Below are 16,523 nucleotides of genomic sequence, written 5' to 3'. Positions count from 1 at the left end.
TTCTGATCTTCATATTTTTCTACTTCTTAGCATCAGCGCGTCATGTTTTACCTTTCGCTACAGGATTCTTCAGACGCAGTGTCACCAAGAAAGCTGTGTATCACTGTAAGAGTGGCGGTAGCTGTGAGATGGATATGTACATGAGGAGGAAGTGTCAAGACTGCCGTCTGAGGAAGTGCCGAGCTGTGGGAATGCTGGCTGAATGTAAGGCTCAAATACAAGAAACTGATTGACTGAGGTTGTAATGTAATCAGAGAAATGATTAGTGAGATTCCAAAAAACAAATATGTCACTTTGTGGTTGTGCAGAAAATAATACTTTTTACCCTCTCTTCAGGTCTGTTGACTGAGGTGCAGTGCCAATCCAAACGCCTGAGGAAAGGAGGTAAAAGCAGAGGGCAAGAGGAAGAGGAGAACACAGACACCAGGAGAGTCAGCTCTACCAGCAGGCTACCCGGACAGGTGCGGCACACCTGTGCTCGATTGGATACTTTCCTAACTTCAGAGTTCGAGGTTCAAGATTATTGTGCCACATGGGCTAAACAAATTCAGCATAGCAGCAAGAGTTCACATAAAACACAATATACAGGAACAACTTTAACAGCACCAATATGGGTGAATTATACAAATGATTACATGGTATGCTAATTCATAAGGAAATGAAAGTGCCAGAGTAGTGCACAGTGATAATAAAGTTTATTTAAAGCCTGGAAGGAAAGCTGGCAAAATCTTAATAGACTTATCAGTATAACTGTCTCCTGATTAAGGCACTAGCTCAGACTCCAACTACAGCATTTTGTTAAACCCATGAATTGCAGAGTAGGTGCTCTTATGCTCGTTGGAAAATGTCTTATTCTTTCTCCTGCTACCCCAGTGCTGTTTAAGTGCCCAAGAACAAAACAGACCAAATTAAAAACATAATTTAGATCTGTAAGGAGACTTGTTCTAGGAATATATTGCTCGATTAAGGCTTATAGAAGCATCAAATTGCCTTGAAATTGCATGCTGCCAGTGGTAAACAAAACAAAACAAAGAACAACCTAAAATTGCTCCTAAGAATCTATAATTCTTACTTTTGCTCACCAGGCACAGTCTCTAAATCTATAGTATGTCTTGCTATCTGCATCCTGAGATCTGAGGGATCACCCAGGAAGGGTGACACTATTCTCCCCAGCTATTCTAACCTCCTGCATGTAGTACAAGACCTGAAAACCCAGAATTAAACCATAAGTTAATTTTGCTAAGGCTCAGATTGTGTAGTGGTGCAATCCTTCGGTGTCCTTCTATGCTAACTCAACTTTCTATGCCATTAGCTCTCCTGAGGACCTGCTAGCCTTTTTTTTTTCTGCCTGTCCCGTTTGTCCTTTAGCCATCAGAATTATTGTCTGAAGGCCAAGAAAAATACCCAATGGATTTACTTTACCAAGTGGATCATCACGGCCTTGCCGTATTGGTCCATTTGATCGACTTTTGTTATTATTATTATTTATTTTATTTCATTTTATTTTCAGTTGTTACACATGGGACAGACATGGGGGATAGGAAAAGGAGAAAGAAAGAAAGAGAGGGAAGGAAAGAAAAACAGAGGGGAAGAGGGAGTGTGAGAAAGGGCACTTAAAAAGAAAAAATCTCCTGGATCACCTGTTGAGAGAAGAAAAAAGAAAAAAAAAGGCCCATAGAAAATAGGTCTTCCCTGGATCCGGCATCAAGCTGGCACTTCTGATTGACCGGTGTCATGGCAGGGTGTATGTCAACCAGATGTGGGCCAGGTCTGGCAATGATGGCACTATTTATGTTTCTATTTTCCTATTTTAGTTAGAAGACCCAAATGCCATGTTGCAATACTATACTGCTATGGTAGCTAATGTTTCAAATGCATGTTTGACAGGTTTGTGAGTGTACACTTTATCCAAAACCTAGTGACGGTTTACTCATCTTTGCCAGTGGGTGGCTGTAGCTCAGGAGGTAGAGCAGGCCACCTGCTGATCGGAAGGTTAGTGGTCCCTCCATCCCTGGCTCCTCCAGTCTGCATGTCAAGAGTGTGAATGTGAATGTGTATGAATGTAGTTAGGATGCACTCAGTTTAGAGAAAGTGTGTGATTGGGTGAAGCGGCCACGGAGCAGAAGCCAGAGGGGGCTGCAGTGATGTGCCTGCGGGCTCTGCCGGCACCCAGCTGCGCCAGAGTTAACCGAGCCACAGGCCCAGATGCCAGAGGCCTGAGGGCCCCCAACCCCCTGGAAGGGGCTCCCAGGGCACCAGACCCCGCCAAGGAGCCAATGGGAGTGAACCGGTTGCTATTTACAAAAAGGCCATCCAGCCTTTTTGTAAATAACAAAAAGGTTGCTCTGATTCCTGTTGAACATCTTACTGGCTGTTCTGACAAGACTTCCAAGTCCACCTGATGTTTTTAAAGCTTCTGAAACAAGCAGCAATGCAAAATGGTCATGTGAAACTAAAAAAAGAGGCACTGTCTCAGTGAAATAAACCTGCTCAGATTTCACTATGCTTAGTGGAAAAAGATGATTTGCTGGACCTTTTCAGTAAAGCATTAACATGGTGCTCATTAACAAAGCATAATTTTGGGGGGACTAGCGCTGGATTTTTTGGTATTGGTAACACTTTATAATACAGCCAGCGACTAAGGGTGCAGTTCCCTGAGAGTTAAAATGTTCTTCTTTCTTGTGAAAACTTGAATTGTTACCTCCTCATTCTGATGTATCTACTGGGAAGCATTTGTAGATACACATTGTTACATTGTAATTTCAGGTAAAACACATTGAAACTCTCCTGAATTCTTTGGTAATTACACCCTTAGTCACAGGCCACATTATAAAGTGCTGCCTTTATATTTAGGTGACTTAAAACATGATCCTCAAATTCAACCACCACCAGCCCAGCAGCTGCCGAAGGCCTTCTAATGAACGAATCATAGCAAACTGTTGCCATGGCAACTGCTGGTGTTCAAGCATCAGCCTGATGGTCAGTCGCACCACTTTGGTTCATACTGAAATAGTATATATAGGATATAATAAATATAATCGCATTTACTTGTATTTATTCGGTTATTTAGTCAATGATTTCTGGTTGCATTGCTATTTCAATATTTTTTTCAAACCCAGAAAGGCTGAAATATCACAGACTCTTCCTCTGCTGCCACCAGGAGGTTCAAACAGGCATTAGACGGACTGAAATAAAACGTGTTCCAGCTATTCACACAGCTCTCAGTATCAGCTTTAAAAGTCTTAGGCTCCCCTCATTATTAATCTAAACCGTGTCTAGTCTCTCACTCTGTAATCATGAGTGCTTCTTTGCAAATCTGTGTGCTGTGCTCATTTCCATCTGCACCAGGCTTTGTCTGCCAGTTTAACCCGAGAACAGAAATACATCGTGGACAGGATGGTGGAGGCCCATAGGCTCTACAGAGGTCAGGACAGTAACAATTTTAGGGTAGGTTCCAGTCCAGAAACATACAGTGCAAAAATAGTTTTCTTGTTCTCATCTTGCTTTTGTTGTGTGTGCCTTCAGGCATTTGAGTGGCTGTGTCCAGAAGAAGTGGAAGGCCTGTCTGATGTAGTATCACCCCGCCTACAAAGGCTGCTGCAGTTTGCCAGGACAGTGCCAGGTGAGATGAAAGAGGGAAGGTTTCAGCTTTATAATGTATTTGCTTGAAAAAGAAGCAGGATAAGAGGATCAGAGGGGAGATGTTCTCCCATTCAAATGAGACAAAAAAAATACAAGCTTCAAGAAAGTTTCCAGAATCTTATTACCTACAGTCTCTTCTCAGTCCTCAAAATTGAATCAGTATGTTTCTGCTGGCACAAGAGATACTGGTTGAAGAAATCTCTGCTTTCTCTTGAATATAATAGAAGTAAATGAAACTTTCCTGCTGGTGCTTTGCAGCAGTATGGCTTTCCAGAAATCATGATCCAGTTTCTTAAAAAAATAAATAAATAAAAATCCATAGAGCTTATTGTTAGTGGTTTCGTGTTGGATCTATTTTCTTTATACTATCTACATCCGCCAACCAAACGAAACCCATAGCGCGCTAATCTCACAGCTCAGTTGAAAGAAGGATGGGGATTATTGTTTGCATCTACATGCTTGCTCCACGACCTAATTGCATCTCATATAGGCTCTATAAAAACACCCCATGAGTCCTCAAATACCTGTGGAAGCTGATGAAGGTAGTGTGGCAGAAAGGAGTTATTCCAAAGGCTTGGCGAAGAGCAGGAGGTATTCTGATCCCTAAGGAGAAGAACTCCTCATCCATCAGCCAATTTCGCCAGATCAGCCTGCTGAACGTAGAGGGAAAGATCTTCTTCAGTGTCTTTGCCCCAAAAATATCTACTTTCCTGCAAAGAAACAACTACATTGACACATCAGTGCAGAAGGCCGGCATCCAGGGCTTCTCGGGGTGCCTGGAGCATGCCAGCGTCATCTGGCACCAGATTCAAACTGCCAAGAAAGAACAAAGAGACCATCACGTGGTCTTTTTAGACCTTGCCAATGCCTTTGGGTCAGTTCTGCATGAGATCTTGTCGATGACCTTCAACTATTTCAGCATACCGAACCACATCACAGGACTGGTCAAGACCTACTTTCAGTTTTGTGTGACAGCTGAGAACACCACCACAGCCTGGCAGCACCTGGAAATTGGAGTCGATGGCAGGCTGCATTTTTTCCCCTCTGGCATTTATCATGGCAATGGAGCTGGTCATGCGGGCATCTCAGTGGGTAGTGGGAGGTGAGACACTCATGAGTGGCCTTTGTCTTCCTCCCATTAGAGCCTACATGGATGACATGACCATCATTACAACAACAAAACCATGTACTAGGCGATTGCTACAGAAGCTCCAGGGAAACAGCCGAGCAATTCTATATCAGTGGAGAACAAATTCCAACCATCCTAGAGAAGCCCATAAAGAGCCTGGGACGGTAGTATAACGCAGACCTCAATGATACGTGGCAACTAGAACAACTAAGGCAGAACTTGGCTAATGACCTCAAGCGGATTAACAACACTGCACTCCCAGGGAAACTGAAGCTCTGAACCCAGTTTGGGTTATTACCCAGACTACTGTGGCTTTTGACAATGTACGAGGTCTCACTCAATCATGCCAATCGACTAGAGAGGCTAGTGAGCTTCTACGTTAAGAAGTGGCTCGGACTTCCCAAATGCCTAAGCAGCGCTGGACTCTACGCGACGGGATACTGTCATTGCCTATGCCTAGTCTGATAGAGGAGTTAAAATGTGCAAAAGTGAGGCTTATGATGTCACTCACGGACTCCCGGGACCCAATAGTGAGAAGCACTGCTCCCACTAGCGAAGGGGAGGAAGTGGACCCCAGCCACATCTGTGCTACAGGCCAAATCTGCTCTTCAGCATCGTGACGTGGAGGGTCATGTCCAACAGGGCAGAGGAGGATTTGGACTTAGAGCAGTAACACCTCGGTGGCAACAGGCATCTGTAACCGAACATCAAAAAATGGTGGTGGAAGAGGTGCGCCGACAGGAGGAAACAGCCAGACATGCCACAGCCGTAGCGCTGGCCAAGCAGGGTCGCTGGATGAATTGGTAGAGTGTGGAAAAGAGGAAACTCTCATGGAGTGAATTCTGGGGAATGGAGTCTAATAGACTAAGTTTCATCATCCGATATGATGTGTTACCTTCCCCAATAAATCTGCAGCTGTGGTTTGGAAAGGACCCATCCTGACCCCTGTGTACAGTCCCAGCCACACTGAAGTACATCTTGGTTGGTTCTAGGACTAGCCTTACTCAGGGCAGACACATGGAGACACAACCAGGTCCTCAGGTGTCTAGCCGAGAAAGTTGAGTGCAAAAGAAAATCCATCAACGCTCAACCTTTAACGAACCAAGAGGAGTGTCAGCTGTCATCAACATTTGTCCGGGAGCCAAGTCGAGGACAAGCCCCTCAACCCCGGACCTGGGCCCACTAAAGGTTGCCACGGATTGGCAGATGCAAGTGGACTTGGATCAGAGGCTAATTTTTCCCACAGAGATCGTAACAACTACTCTGCGACCAGACCTCGTCCTTTGGTCGAACTCCCAAAAACTTGCGTACGTCATTGAGCTGACGGTACCATGGGAGGAAGCAATTGAGGAAGCATTTGAGCGTAAGAAGCTGCAGTATGCCAACTTGAGGCAGAGGACAGAGGCTGGAAGATCAAGATGCGTCAGTGGAAGTGGGGTGCAGGGGCTTTGTTGCCAGTACAACAGCAAAACTACTTAGAGAGATTGGGATCAGAGGACAGGCGCAACAGCAGGTTATAAGAGAACTAGCTAACACTGCTGAGAGGACCAGTCACTGGCTATGGTTAAAAAGAGCTGACATCACTTGGGCAGCTAAGGCAGTCAGCTAACCGCGAGAGAAAATAAAATATTCCGCTCTTCTCCCCTCTGCTCTTCTTCCCTTTTCTGGGAGGCAGTGGGGAGGTAGAGCGTACAGGCGGGAAGGTGCGGGAAGCCAGATCGGGCGCCCCCCTTCCGGCTCTCCTCTCTGCTCTCTCCTATCTTGTCCCTTTTGTCTTACTTCTCTCTATCACCTTTTCTATCCCTTTGAAGAAGTTAGGCTCCATAAATAATACTTACCTAAAGAGGTAAGTATTATTTCTCAGTTGCAGTGAATAGATAGGAGAAAATAAACTGTAGAAAACTAAACAGAAGAAAGAAGAAGAGAAATAACAATTTAGCATAAACCAGTGACACACTCCGGGGCCTGATCAACCCTGGCAGGGCCTCCTTGGATGAGGGTGTCTAGTGATAATGGCTGAAACACCCGATGAATCCAAGGTCCACTACTGATGATGTGTCCCAAATCTTAATATGATAATCTAGATCAAATCTCTAATCCCAAAAAATGGCAGATTAGCTTGGGTAAAAGACTGAAAGTTGAGGCACACAACGATGTGTGCTGCTGGTAAAGTTTCTGGGCTGCCTTTCCTCATAACAGCCATCCCTCAAGATTCTCGCCATTTAAAGCAATGCATTATCAGGGACTACAACATCTAGTCCTTTTACTGAATTATTATAGCCAGTGTCTCCAGGGAGGAACTTTGATATCAGTTCAAAGTTATATAAAATGATTCTGTATTTAAAGAATTAAAACAACAATAGCAACAAAGAATTATCTTCTCACAGGTTTTGACCTCCTGGATTTCTCAGACCAGATTTCTCTGCTATCCATCTCTTCATTGGACGTCATGTTCCTGCTCTCTGCCCAGCAGTTTTCCCACAACCCAACAAGCCCCAGTCCAGGTGAAAAAACACCAGGAGAGAGGAAGATGATGAGACACAAGTAGATAACTGTATGAAATAACCATTCTTTCTTTTTTTCTCTCCATTAATCAGCACTGCAGCTTTTCAGTATGTCAACACACAGCTTTCTCAGAGACGTAGAATCAAAGGAAAACATCCACAGCAGGGGACTCATTGGTTCAGGTGGGTACACACACACACACACACACACACACACACACACACACACACACAGAGATACACTCCTTAGTCTGACAAGCTGTGGAAAAATTGCTCAGACAATGAATGAATTAGATGTTTTTTTTCCACATTTGCTGGCGTGAACAGAGAGCAGTGAGGATCTCTTTGCACCAGTGCTCAACTTCTTCCACAGCATGGTTGCGCTGCGGGTGACGGAGGCTGAGTACACCTTACTTACAGCCACAGCGCTGCTCTGCTCAGGTCAGACCAGGAATAAAATCAGCTGTCAAGTTAAGAATTGGCAAAGCAAAGCTTCTGGGATGCTGTTGTAAAGCTGTCTCTGTCTTTCTGTCCCTGTCTGCAGACCGCGCATCCCTGCAGGCAGCCAGCTGTGTTGAGAAAATGCAGGAACTGATCCTGGACCTGCTGTCCAGGTTGTGCGGGGCCCAAGCTGGAGCAGCGCGAGGAGGAGCTCAGAGGTTTGGCCGCCTGCTGGGCAGACTGACGGAGCTGCGAACCCTCCGCCACAACTACCTCCTCCTGACAAGACAGCAGTCTGGACACTGACAGTGAAGATGTGCAAGAAATTCTGAAAATCTTCAGTCTTTTATGTCTTCACTTCAATTCAAAGACTTATTTGTACAAACACTGTCTTAGAATGGTTCTAATTGGGTATAAATGGGACAGTGTAGGAGACAGTTACTCAGCTGTCTTTGTTTTCTCCCCAGTCCTGAGTCATTTAGGAATTTTAGCCTCTATAACAGGACTGAGATGCACTTGTGAGCTGCTGCAGTTTGTTTCATCAAAGAAACTTTTATAGGTGTTTTTTTTATATTTGTATACATTTAACATTCACACTTACAGTACTTTTCACTTTGCTGAACAATGTTAAAATAAAGCATAAAAGGAAAGCTGTAATGATAATGCAGTTGTAATGAACGTACACTCACTGGTCACTTTATTAGGCACACATTACTAGTACTAGGCTGCAACTTTCAGAACGGCCTTAATTTCTTGTATCAAAGATTTAGGAAGGTGCTGGAAACATTCCTCAGAGATTTCTTGTCTGTATTAACATGATAAGCAGCATACATGTAGATTTCTTATCTATACATCCATGATGTGAATCTTCTGTTCCACCACATCCCAAAGGTGCCTTATTGGACTGAGATCTGGTGACTCTGGAGATTATTCGAGTACAGTGACCTCACTGTCATGTTGAGGAGAAAGGATGGATCCATGCTTTTGTGGGGTTTACACCAAATCAGAAGGGGTGCTTTTCAGGTCTTTTCTTAATTTTGGTGAGCCTGTGTAAATGGTAAATAAAATGGTCTGTATTTGTATAGCGCTTTACTTGGCCCTAAGGACCCCAAAGTGCTTTACACTATACACAATCATCCACCCATTCACACACACATCCACACACTGGTGATGGCAAGCTACAGTGTAGCCACAGCCACCCTGGGGCGCACTGACAGAGGCGAGGCTGCCGGACACTGGCGCCACCGGGCGAGAACTGTAGCCTCTGTTTTCTGTACTTAACTGACACAAGTGGGACCAAGTATGGTCTTCTACTGCTGTACGGCTTCAAAGTTTGGCGTGTTGTGTGTTCAGAGATGCTCTTTTGCATATCAGGTCACTAGAAGTGGTTATCTGAGTAACTGCTGCCTTCTAATCAGCACGAAGCAATCTGACCCTTCTCCTCTGATTTATAGTTCTTTTGCAGAGAACTAGAGGATTTCTTTTTTTTGGAGGGCCATTCTTTGTAAACCCTAGAGATGGTTGAACTTCAGCAGGCTGCCATGTGATTGGTCAATGAGATAGTGTCAATAACAAGCAGTTGAACAGGTGTACATAACAATGAATGCTTTATCGATCAGTATTAAATAAGAAGAACACAAAACTCCAGGTAAGTATCCCAAAAGCTTTTTTCTTTTTTTAATATAGAATTTATTTCCCCAAATAAGGAAATACTGGTTACAGACAAAATATTTGGTGAGCAGGTAAAATATGCAGGTAGTACAAGCTTATGAAGGTGTATTTGTCCATTTGATAAAATAGGGCACTCTGTAATAAATAGAATCCTCTGGGAGGTGGGGACAGCAAATGTTGGTCTAAAGTAAAATCCTGAAACTAAACATGTGATGTCATCCATTTAAAAATGTTGGCTGCATGGTTTTAAATCCTCACGCCATTAAATAAGATTTTTGTCAACTTTAACCAATATAGCTTTATTTCTATAGTTCTGTCTTCCATAAATAAATTATTTCTCTCTGTATCAAAAAGAGAATACAAGTATAAAGAACAACGGCTCATTGTGTTGTATGCCCAGAACGTACGCACACATACACGCACACAACACAGTTGAAATTACATCAAAGACAAGCTAAATAAACTGCAGCAAGTCAGGAATTATTAAATCTCCACAAATATACACAGCCTGGCTTTGTCCCTTGTGGGTTGATTGAAATACGCATTTTAAAACGGCAACATTAAATTAAATTCAGTTTGATAATACACTTACATATGTACACAAAGTGTGCCTTTATAATATACAATTGTCTCTGTAAAAGATTTAAATGTAAAAAGCTATTGTATAAAAGATGGCAGTGATGCATTCATTAGTCTTCTGCAGCTCATATAAATATATCAAATCTCTTCTGACTACTTGATTCCTTGGCAGCAGTAGCATTATACAAAATAGACGGGAATTCTTTTACATCAGCACATCCAGGAGGAGTAAGCAACACCTCAATACAACCCTGAATGGGGAATTTACTGCAGCAACACGGGACCTAAAGGTAACTTCATTCACGTCAGGAGTTCCACCTCCTCAACAATGACACAGAGGCAAACACCAGTCCTCTGTGTGTCAGACACTAGTGGTTTGGTAATAAACTACAGTCCAGGACTCGGTGCCACGGCAACCTCTTTTCGGACCACAGTGTGAATATGAATTCGACCGGCAACAGGAACAGCTCCACCTGCTGCTTTAAGACCAAAGAGAAAATGCATATCGGCCAACTGTGGGTGTACACAGTGCTCACAGAGGCCCCCTACAGGTACCCGGAAGCCACAAAGCCGTGGCTGTGGCTCACCCGGCTCTGGTGAATCATGGCGCGGTCGTATGCCACTTGGACAGATTTGCGGATGCTGGACTTGCGACCTTCCATAATGCGCAGCTTGTCAGCTGTGTCATCTACGCCCAAGGGTGTCACCTTGTCACGCGGAAGCCACTGCCTACAACACCCATGACAGAGGTTAGGATTATTATTACAGCCTTTTATCAAGAGTGATAAAATCTTAAATCTTAATCTTAAAAATAAAATTCAAATCTAAAGAATTATCTACAAACAATTTTCAAATTATTTGTAAAGACAAACAAACTTTCCACCATTTGTCTTTTCATCACATGATACACCTGTGGAAAATGTATCAGGTTTCACTAACCAAACACTTCTGACCTCCATGTGATAAATGGAGCATTGCATAACAGCAATGTTTATGTTAAACTCACCATGTCCGCTTGTTGTCAAAAAAAAGCACCAGGTAAAGTTTCTCATTCATCTCCTCCTGCCGCTGCTCCCCCAGACACAGGACATCTTTGGGTGGGACGGGGATCGGCACCCCATTGTGCAGCAGGCCCTCCTCAGGCATCTCGGGGTCAATGATCTGAAACAAACACAGCCCAACAGGGAATTTAAGCTACACCCTGAGCTGAACGCTCATATTAAATAGTGATATTAAGTCAGATCAGCAATTACCAGAGCAGGATATGAGGGATATCCCCGACACTTGGCCCAAACCAGGTCCAGTGGTTCCAGCTCCATCTCATCCTCTGATGTTTGACTACTATTGCCTGTCAAACAACAGTGACACTCAAATTAGTTCAGCGACTAAATAAATAATCAGGACATAAATGCAACTTAGCTTCAAGAGAACTTGGGATACAGGAGGGAAAAAAGTACCGGTGTAATCCGAGTCTCCGTTGATGATCTCCAGAAAGGGGACTTTAGAAAGAGCCGGTTTCCCAAGGCTGCGTTTGGGTGGTGAGTTGCTGTAATACAATACATTATATTGTAATTTTATTATCAGTTGTTAGCAAAACAAACCACAAAGAACACCAGACACACAATGTCTTACATTTCTTTGTGGAGAACTGGGCAAGACCTAAACTCCAAGTCGGATCTGCTATCTTTGTGCGTGTTAAAGCCGTTGGTCAATCCTGAAAGTAAGAGCGAGAGCAATCAGAACAGCAGCAGATAAGAGCCAAAGGAGCAGGAGGGGAAGTCAGAAAAGATGACATATAAGGAGCACTTATGTCTGCTCTTGTCTCAGTTATATTGAAATCCATTAGACAATACAGGGCTAACTGTCTGATCAATCAGGTAGACCTAGGAAAAAAAACATATTCCTATGCTGTGATCAGTGCATTAGTAGCTAATAACAAATGTACAGTCAGCCCAATCCAGAAAATGTGATCCCTTCCAAGCGAGTCTTTAGGTGTCACTTCTCCTCTCTGAGCAGAACACTTTAAACTTAACGTCAGTAATCAAGCAAAGTTTCTCACCACTTTCCAGCGTGTGATTTGGTGTCTTCTCTGGCTCACTATCTGAACACATGTCTCGACTGGAGGTCCATAGTTCATTAAGGTTGGGGGGTCCTGGGCTCTTCTGTGGGGTTCTGCTTGGAGTGGTCAAAGGTGTGGAAGATGGGGTGCTGGCTATGGAATTGAGTGCTGAAGAGTTGTTACTTGTATTCTCGTCTTGTGGTCCATTCCCATTCAGCACAGGATTGTCTCGCACTTTGAACAACTTAGCTCCATTTTTTGCCTTCTTAAACAGCACGGAGGTCCGTCGCCCGACTCCCCCCGTCGGGGGCCGTGAGGTGATGCCTAGCTCTGCCAGACCGTTGGTCACTGTCTGTCCTTCACTGTGCAAACTGGGACGTGGCAAAGTTGACCGCTCTTGTGCGCTAATGCAATGAATGTTCTCTGTGGTGCCGTTTGAGAGGTCACCGTCCATCTTAAGGCGTTTGCAGGAGTAGCTGGGGGACTGGGGCTCCCCTGTGATTGGCCGCAGAGTGGGAGGCTCAAGAGGTGTGTCCCCCTGACGTGGAGGAGGAGCCGGCCCTGTAGGTTCCAGTGTCGGGGGCGAAGCGGGTTTGAGGTCCTCTGAAAGGAGAGGAAACGAATGATATTCCAATTCACTCAGCATTGGTTTTAAATGAATCTCCATTTAGTATGTAGTGTGATGCGGTGGTGCAGTATTCACACAGGAAAATGGTGTCACTCTGTAATGATTTACACTTCATTCCAACACTCTAACCACAGTCCAGAGGGAATTGACAGATTCTCTAGATATGGAGGACCTTATCAAGACAAGTGAAAAAGTACTTTGCTCTCACAACTGTACACCATCAACATGGTAACATGGTAGTATCTTTCGTTCTTTACTCAAATAGCAGGAGTTCTCCTGCCATCTTCTATGGTGACACAAGACTGTTTGACTAGACTAGCCTTTAGTCAAAAGTGGGATGATATGGCATGACTGCATGTGGCCATGGAGAGTGGTGAGTCCATGAGAGTGATGTATAGAAGAGGTGCAGACATAGAGTTCACTGGGAGAGAGGATTTGTGAGGCAACCATGGCTAACGAGACTCTGTGGGCCCCTACTTACTAGACTGGAGACAGTGGGGTGGTTGGGGTTGGTGCGTGGGGGGGACCCTGGCTCAATTACCTGAGGACAATGTTCCGTTAGCTCATGTTCACAACTGGTCTCATTGAAAAAAAGTGGCTTTTTAAAGGTTCATGAATTGGCAATTTAATATTGCTGTAAGTCTCTCTCAGTGCCCACCTTTGTCTGAAGATGTGAGGCCGTTATCTGCCTTGGCGTCTTTGTCGTTGTCCTCCTCATCTTGCTCATCATCATCCTCTTCTTTGAGATGTCCATTGTGTAGGATGTGGCGGTGGGACTGGCCCTGCCTGCCCGTCCTGATGCTGTTGATTTCGCGACGAAGCAGGCGGATTCGTCGAGTTCGAGCACCGCTGCATCGCATCGATGTGACAAAGTCCAGCTTTTCCAGCAGCTCCTTCAGTTGTTCTTCCACTGTCATATGCAGCCGGTTCTCTGGATCCAACACGCTGTCAACTGAACACAGCAGGGAGTTTGGTTAGCGCCCAAACAGACACTTAGGTACAACATGATAATAATACTTCAATGCTGACATTTCACAAAGATGACCAGCCAGGCTTGTTTTCTCAGAGATCTCAAAGGTTAAAAATTTCCCCTCTTTGCAGTGCTATTTCTATTTTATTCTGAATAATTATTTAGCATGGACACCACATATATTGTACATGATAGAATGAATACAAAACTCCTTTTCATCTGTAGTCCCTGGTCTATGATTTGCTTAAACATGAGTCAACTACAACTGAGTATAAAATGTGAGAAATACTAATTAAACCATCTCTTCCTCCAAACTCATATCCATCTCTATCAGTCGATGTATAAACTGTTGAAAAAAATGAATAAACTGACTGTACCGGCAGCTTTTAAAGGAAAATATTTTCCTGCATGTTACTAAACCCATTATTTGATAATGTAAATTAATAAACACACCATTTAGTTTGTGTTTGGCTCACTTGCATGTCATATATTTTAGTATTGACTGGATTATTAAACGTCCAAAAGCTTAAAAATCAGACCAACTAACCAGAATGTAAAAAATACAAAATATCCTACTATGAAGAGTTGTTTCAGTTTCCACTGCCAGCACTACACTTAAGATAAGAGATAAGATAAGATAGAACTTTATTAATCCCTCGGGTGGGTTCCTCTGGGAAATTCGATTTCCAAAAAAAGCACAGCAACGACCGAAGTTAGAGTTACAGAATTGTTATATATATATATATATATATATATATACACACACACACACACACACACACACACACACACACACATATATAAATACAGAAACAAATATAAATAAAATATACAAAGGGGATAAATAGAATAAATAGGAATAAAAAATAAAAAATAAAAAAAAAATCATCTTTCTGCCATTTTCTCTCTAAGAAACTCAGCCCAAGAGCTCTCTATTTTCCTGGAACTTCATCAACTACTCAGCAATTATAAGTACTATGAAGCTTTGCGAATATATTTCCAGGTTTTCAGCAAATGTATTTTAAGCCCAGCAACTTACTAAGCCTAGGAAGAAATAAAGTTCAGTCAATAAGTTTAGCAAATGAATCTTATTAGCCTACTATTCCAGTTAGCACATAAAAACAGTTCAAGATTTAATAACACTATAAAGATGTTTACAAAAAAAATAAACAAAAAACAATTACCGAACCTTTTTGCTTTCAGTTGTTTAGCCAGTTATCTGTCCACTTTTCATGTATTAAAGTAGATTGAACCATTCATATCTTCAACGTGATCAAAGTCGACTTTGATTGGATACTTTTCTGACTAACTTATTTTCCTATTATAAAATGCAGGAGAAAAAACAACAACTAACGGACTCTAAAGATATATTTGTACCCGGGATGTTTTCAGCTCTCGGGCATTACAAAATCTTTGGTTAAAACCCTGATAACTCCTCATTTCTGTTGTCAACTACACCTTCATTACTTAGATGCAGTACGTATTAATATTGCTGTTGTAGCAGTAGCATTTACTGTTATATAATGGTTAACAGCCACAGTGTGTACACTGTATACACAGAATAGTGTGTACTCTCTACACAGTGTTCTCTTAGTAAGGTGTTACTGGTATTTAAGCATTAACATGTTACAAAACTAGAAAATCTGAATATACTGACAAAAAAACAACCTAATCCTTTGGCACAGAAGAAATAACAGACTGAACACACACAACAGCTTCCAAATCACTAAAGACAGACACAGTATGATCCTCTGACTCACCATCCTCCCAGGTGCAACTGTAAAAGTTTCTTTTCTGGGGTGACTCTGGAAAGTGCATGCCAGTATCTAGGTCTAGCCCAGTGTTGGTGGCTTGTCGCTGTGCATGTCGTAGTATGGCCCCTCCAAGGTCTCGAAGACGTAGTGCTGCTCGGTGAAAGACAGTGTCCTTGGCATTGTAAAGAAGGCAGTTTGACACCATCAGGTTGAAGTCGGCCTCCAGGTCAGCCACTGAGCGGTAGGAATGACTTTCTAGTTTAGAGCGCATAGTGGAAAAGTCCATAGGGTGGCTAATAAACTCAAGGTAATCGGGGACCTGAGGACAAGACAGCACGAACGTTATCATCAGAATGGATGCATGTTTTAAACTACAACAACATCTGCACTGTGCAAAAAAAACAAACAAACAAAAACATGTAAATTCTTGTAAACTGTACTGTTACTGTTTTGTATAATTCTACTAAATTCTCAGACAATATGATACAAGGAATTGAACTATATGGGGAATGAGGAACACACTTCCTCTCACTTTCTGACACAATGTAAACTGTGTGCATGCGCATCTGTTATAATTAATGTCTGACCTCCTTGATGTCCACAGGCTGTGTAAAAATCTGGGCTGTGTCCTTCTCCTGTAGTTGGTCCAGAGTGGAGCGTAGCAGAGCCAACACTGGGGTCAACTGCATTTCCAGAGCTGCCTGGTGAACTTTGACCTGCAGTTGACAGAAGACATGTATGTGATATTTACGCAGAAATTGCAAATCTAAAAAAGGTTAGGCTAGACAAACAGAGTGATCTGATTTAATGTTAACCAACCAAGAAAATGTTTTTATATATAAAAACATTATAAACCTTTTTTCAAAACAGAAATCTTCCAACAATCAATTCATGATCCATACAAAACTGGGTGACCAGTATCTCATATGAATAGCTTTCCTTTCGGCTCTGCCTCCCTATCAGTTTATAGCAGCCACCTGTTTATTATCATGTGGCAAAGACATGCCAACATACAATATACACGCTATAGGACAGGCCAAGAAAAAGCAGATTACCCAAACATAACAGAACTAAAGATTACACTGGAGAACTATTTAGGTAACTGCATTTTGAAGGTACTTCAGATCTTCATTTTGCCAACATTTT

General features: G+C 42.9%; 2 protein-coding genes across 8 annotated transcripts in view; one reads left to right on the top strand and one right to left on the bottom strand.

Annotated features, from left to right (window-relative positions):
• The window catches only part of nr1h5 (nuclear receptor subfamily 1, group H, member 5), a 26,734-nt gene extending 16,375 nt beyond the window's left edge, over positions 1-10,359 (top strand). For 2 of the 5 annotated variants that reach the window (XM_086278553.1, XM_086278556.1), the window contains 8 exons: positions 64-204; positions 337-461; positions 3,349-3,447; positions 3,526-3,622; positions 7,159-7,275; positions 7,369-7,458; positions 7,603-7,716; positions 7,820-10,356. In XM_086278553.1, coding sequence (XP_086134679.1) covers positions 64-204; positions 337-461; positions 3,349-3,447; positions 3,526-3,622; positions 7,159-7,275; positions 7,369-7,458; positions 7,603-7,716; positions 7,820-8,022 — 986 coding nt within the window. In that variant the 3' untranslated portion in view covers positions 8,023-10,356. Of the gene's footprint in view, positions 1-63; positions 205-336; positions 462-3,348; positions 3,623-7,158; positions 7,276-7,368; positions 7,459-7,602; positions 7,717-7,819 lie in introns of all 5 variants that reach the window. The other 3 variants (XM_086278554.1, XM_086278555.1, XM_086278552.1) reach the window with 2 other exon arrangements.
• The window catches only part of brpf3b (bromodomain and PHD finger containing, 3b), an 11,704-nt gene continuing 4,533 nt past the window's right edge, over positions 9,353-16,523 (bottom strand). For 2 of the 3 annotated variants that reach the window (XM_086278551.1, XM_086278550.1), the window contains exons 5-13: positions 15,965-16,093; positions 15,384-15,696; positions 13,312-13,605; positions 12,026-12,628; positions 11,599-11,680; positions 11,424-11,512; positions 11,220-11,314; positions 10,973-11,127; positions 9,353-10,695 (exon numbers count right to left, since the gene is read on the bottom strand). In XM_086278551.1, the coding sequence (XP_086134677.1) occupies positions 10,512-10,695; positions 10,973-11,127; positions 11,220-11,314; positions 11,424-11,512; positions 11,599-11,680; positions 12,026-12,628; positions 13,312-13,605; positions 15,384-15,696; positions 15,965-16,093 (1,944 nt within the window). In that variant the 3' untranslated portion in view covers positions 9,353-10,511. The remainder of the gene's footprint in view (positions 10,696-10,972; positions 11,128-11,219; positions 11,315-11,423; positions 11,513-11,598; positions 11,681-12,025; positions 12,629-13,311; positions 13,606-15,383; positions 15,697-15,964; positions 16,094-16,523) is intronic. The other variant, XM_086278549.1, reaches the window with a different exon arrangement.

This window comes from Aulonocara sp. 'chitande type north' Nkhata Bay, linkage group LG20 (assembly GCF_057382095.1).
Source record: "Aulonocara sp. 'chitande type north' Nkhata Bay isolate Kocher_YH1m ecotype deep benthic linkage group LG20, A_spYH_male_GT1.1, whole genome shotgun sequence".
Classification (NCBI taxonomy): domain Eukaryota; kingdom Metazoa; phylum Chordata; class Actinopteri; order Cichliformes; family Cichlidae; genus Aulonocara; species Aulonocara sp. 'chitande type north' Nkhata Bay.
Note: the sequence above shows the minus strand (reverse complement) of the source record. Positions and strands in the feature narration are given on the sequence as shown.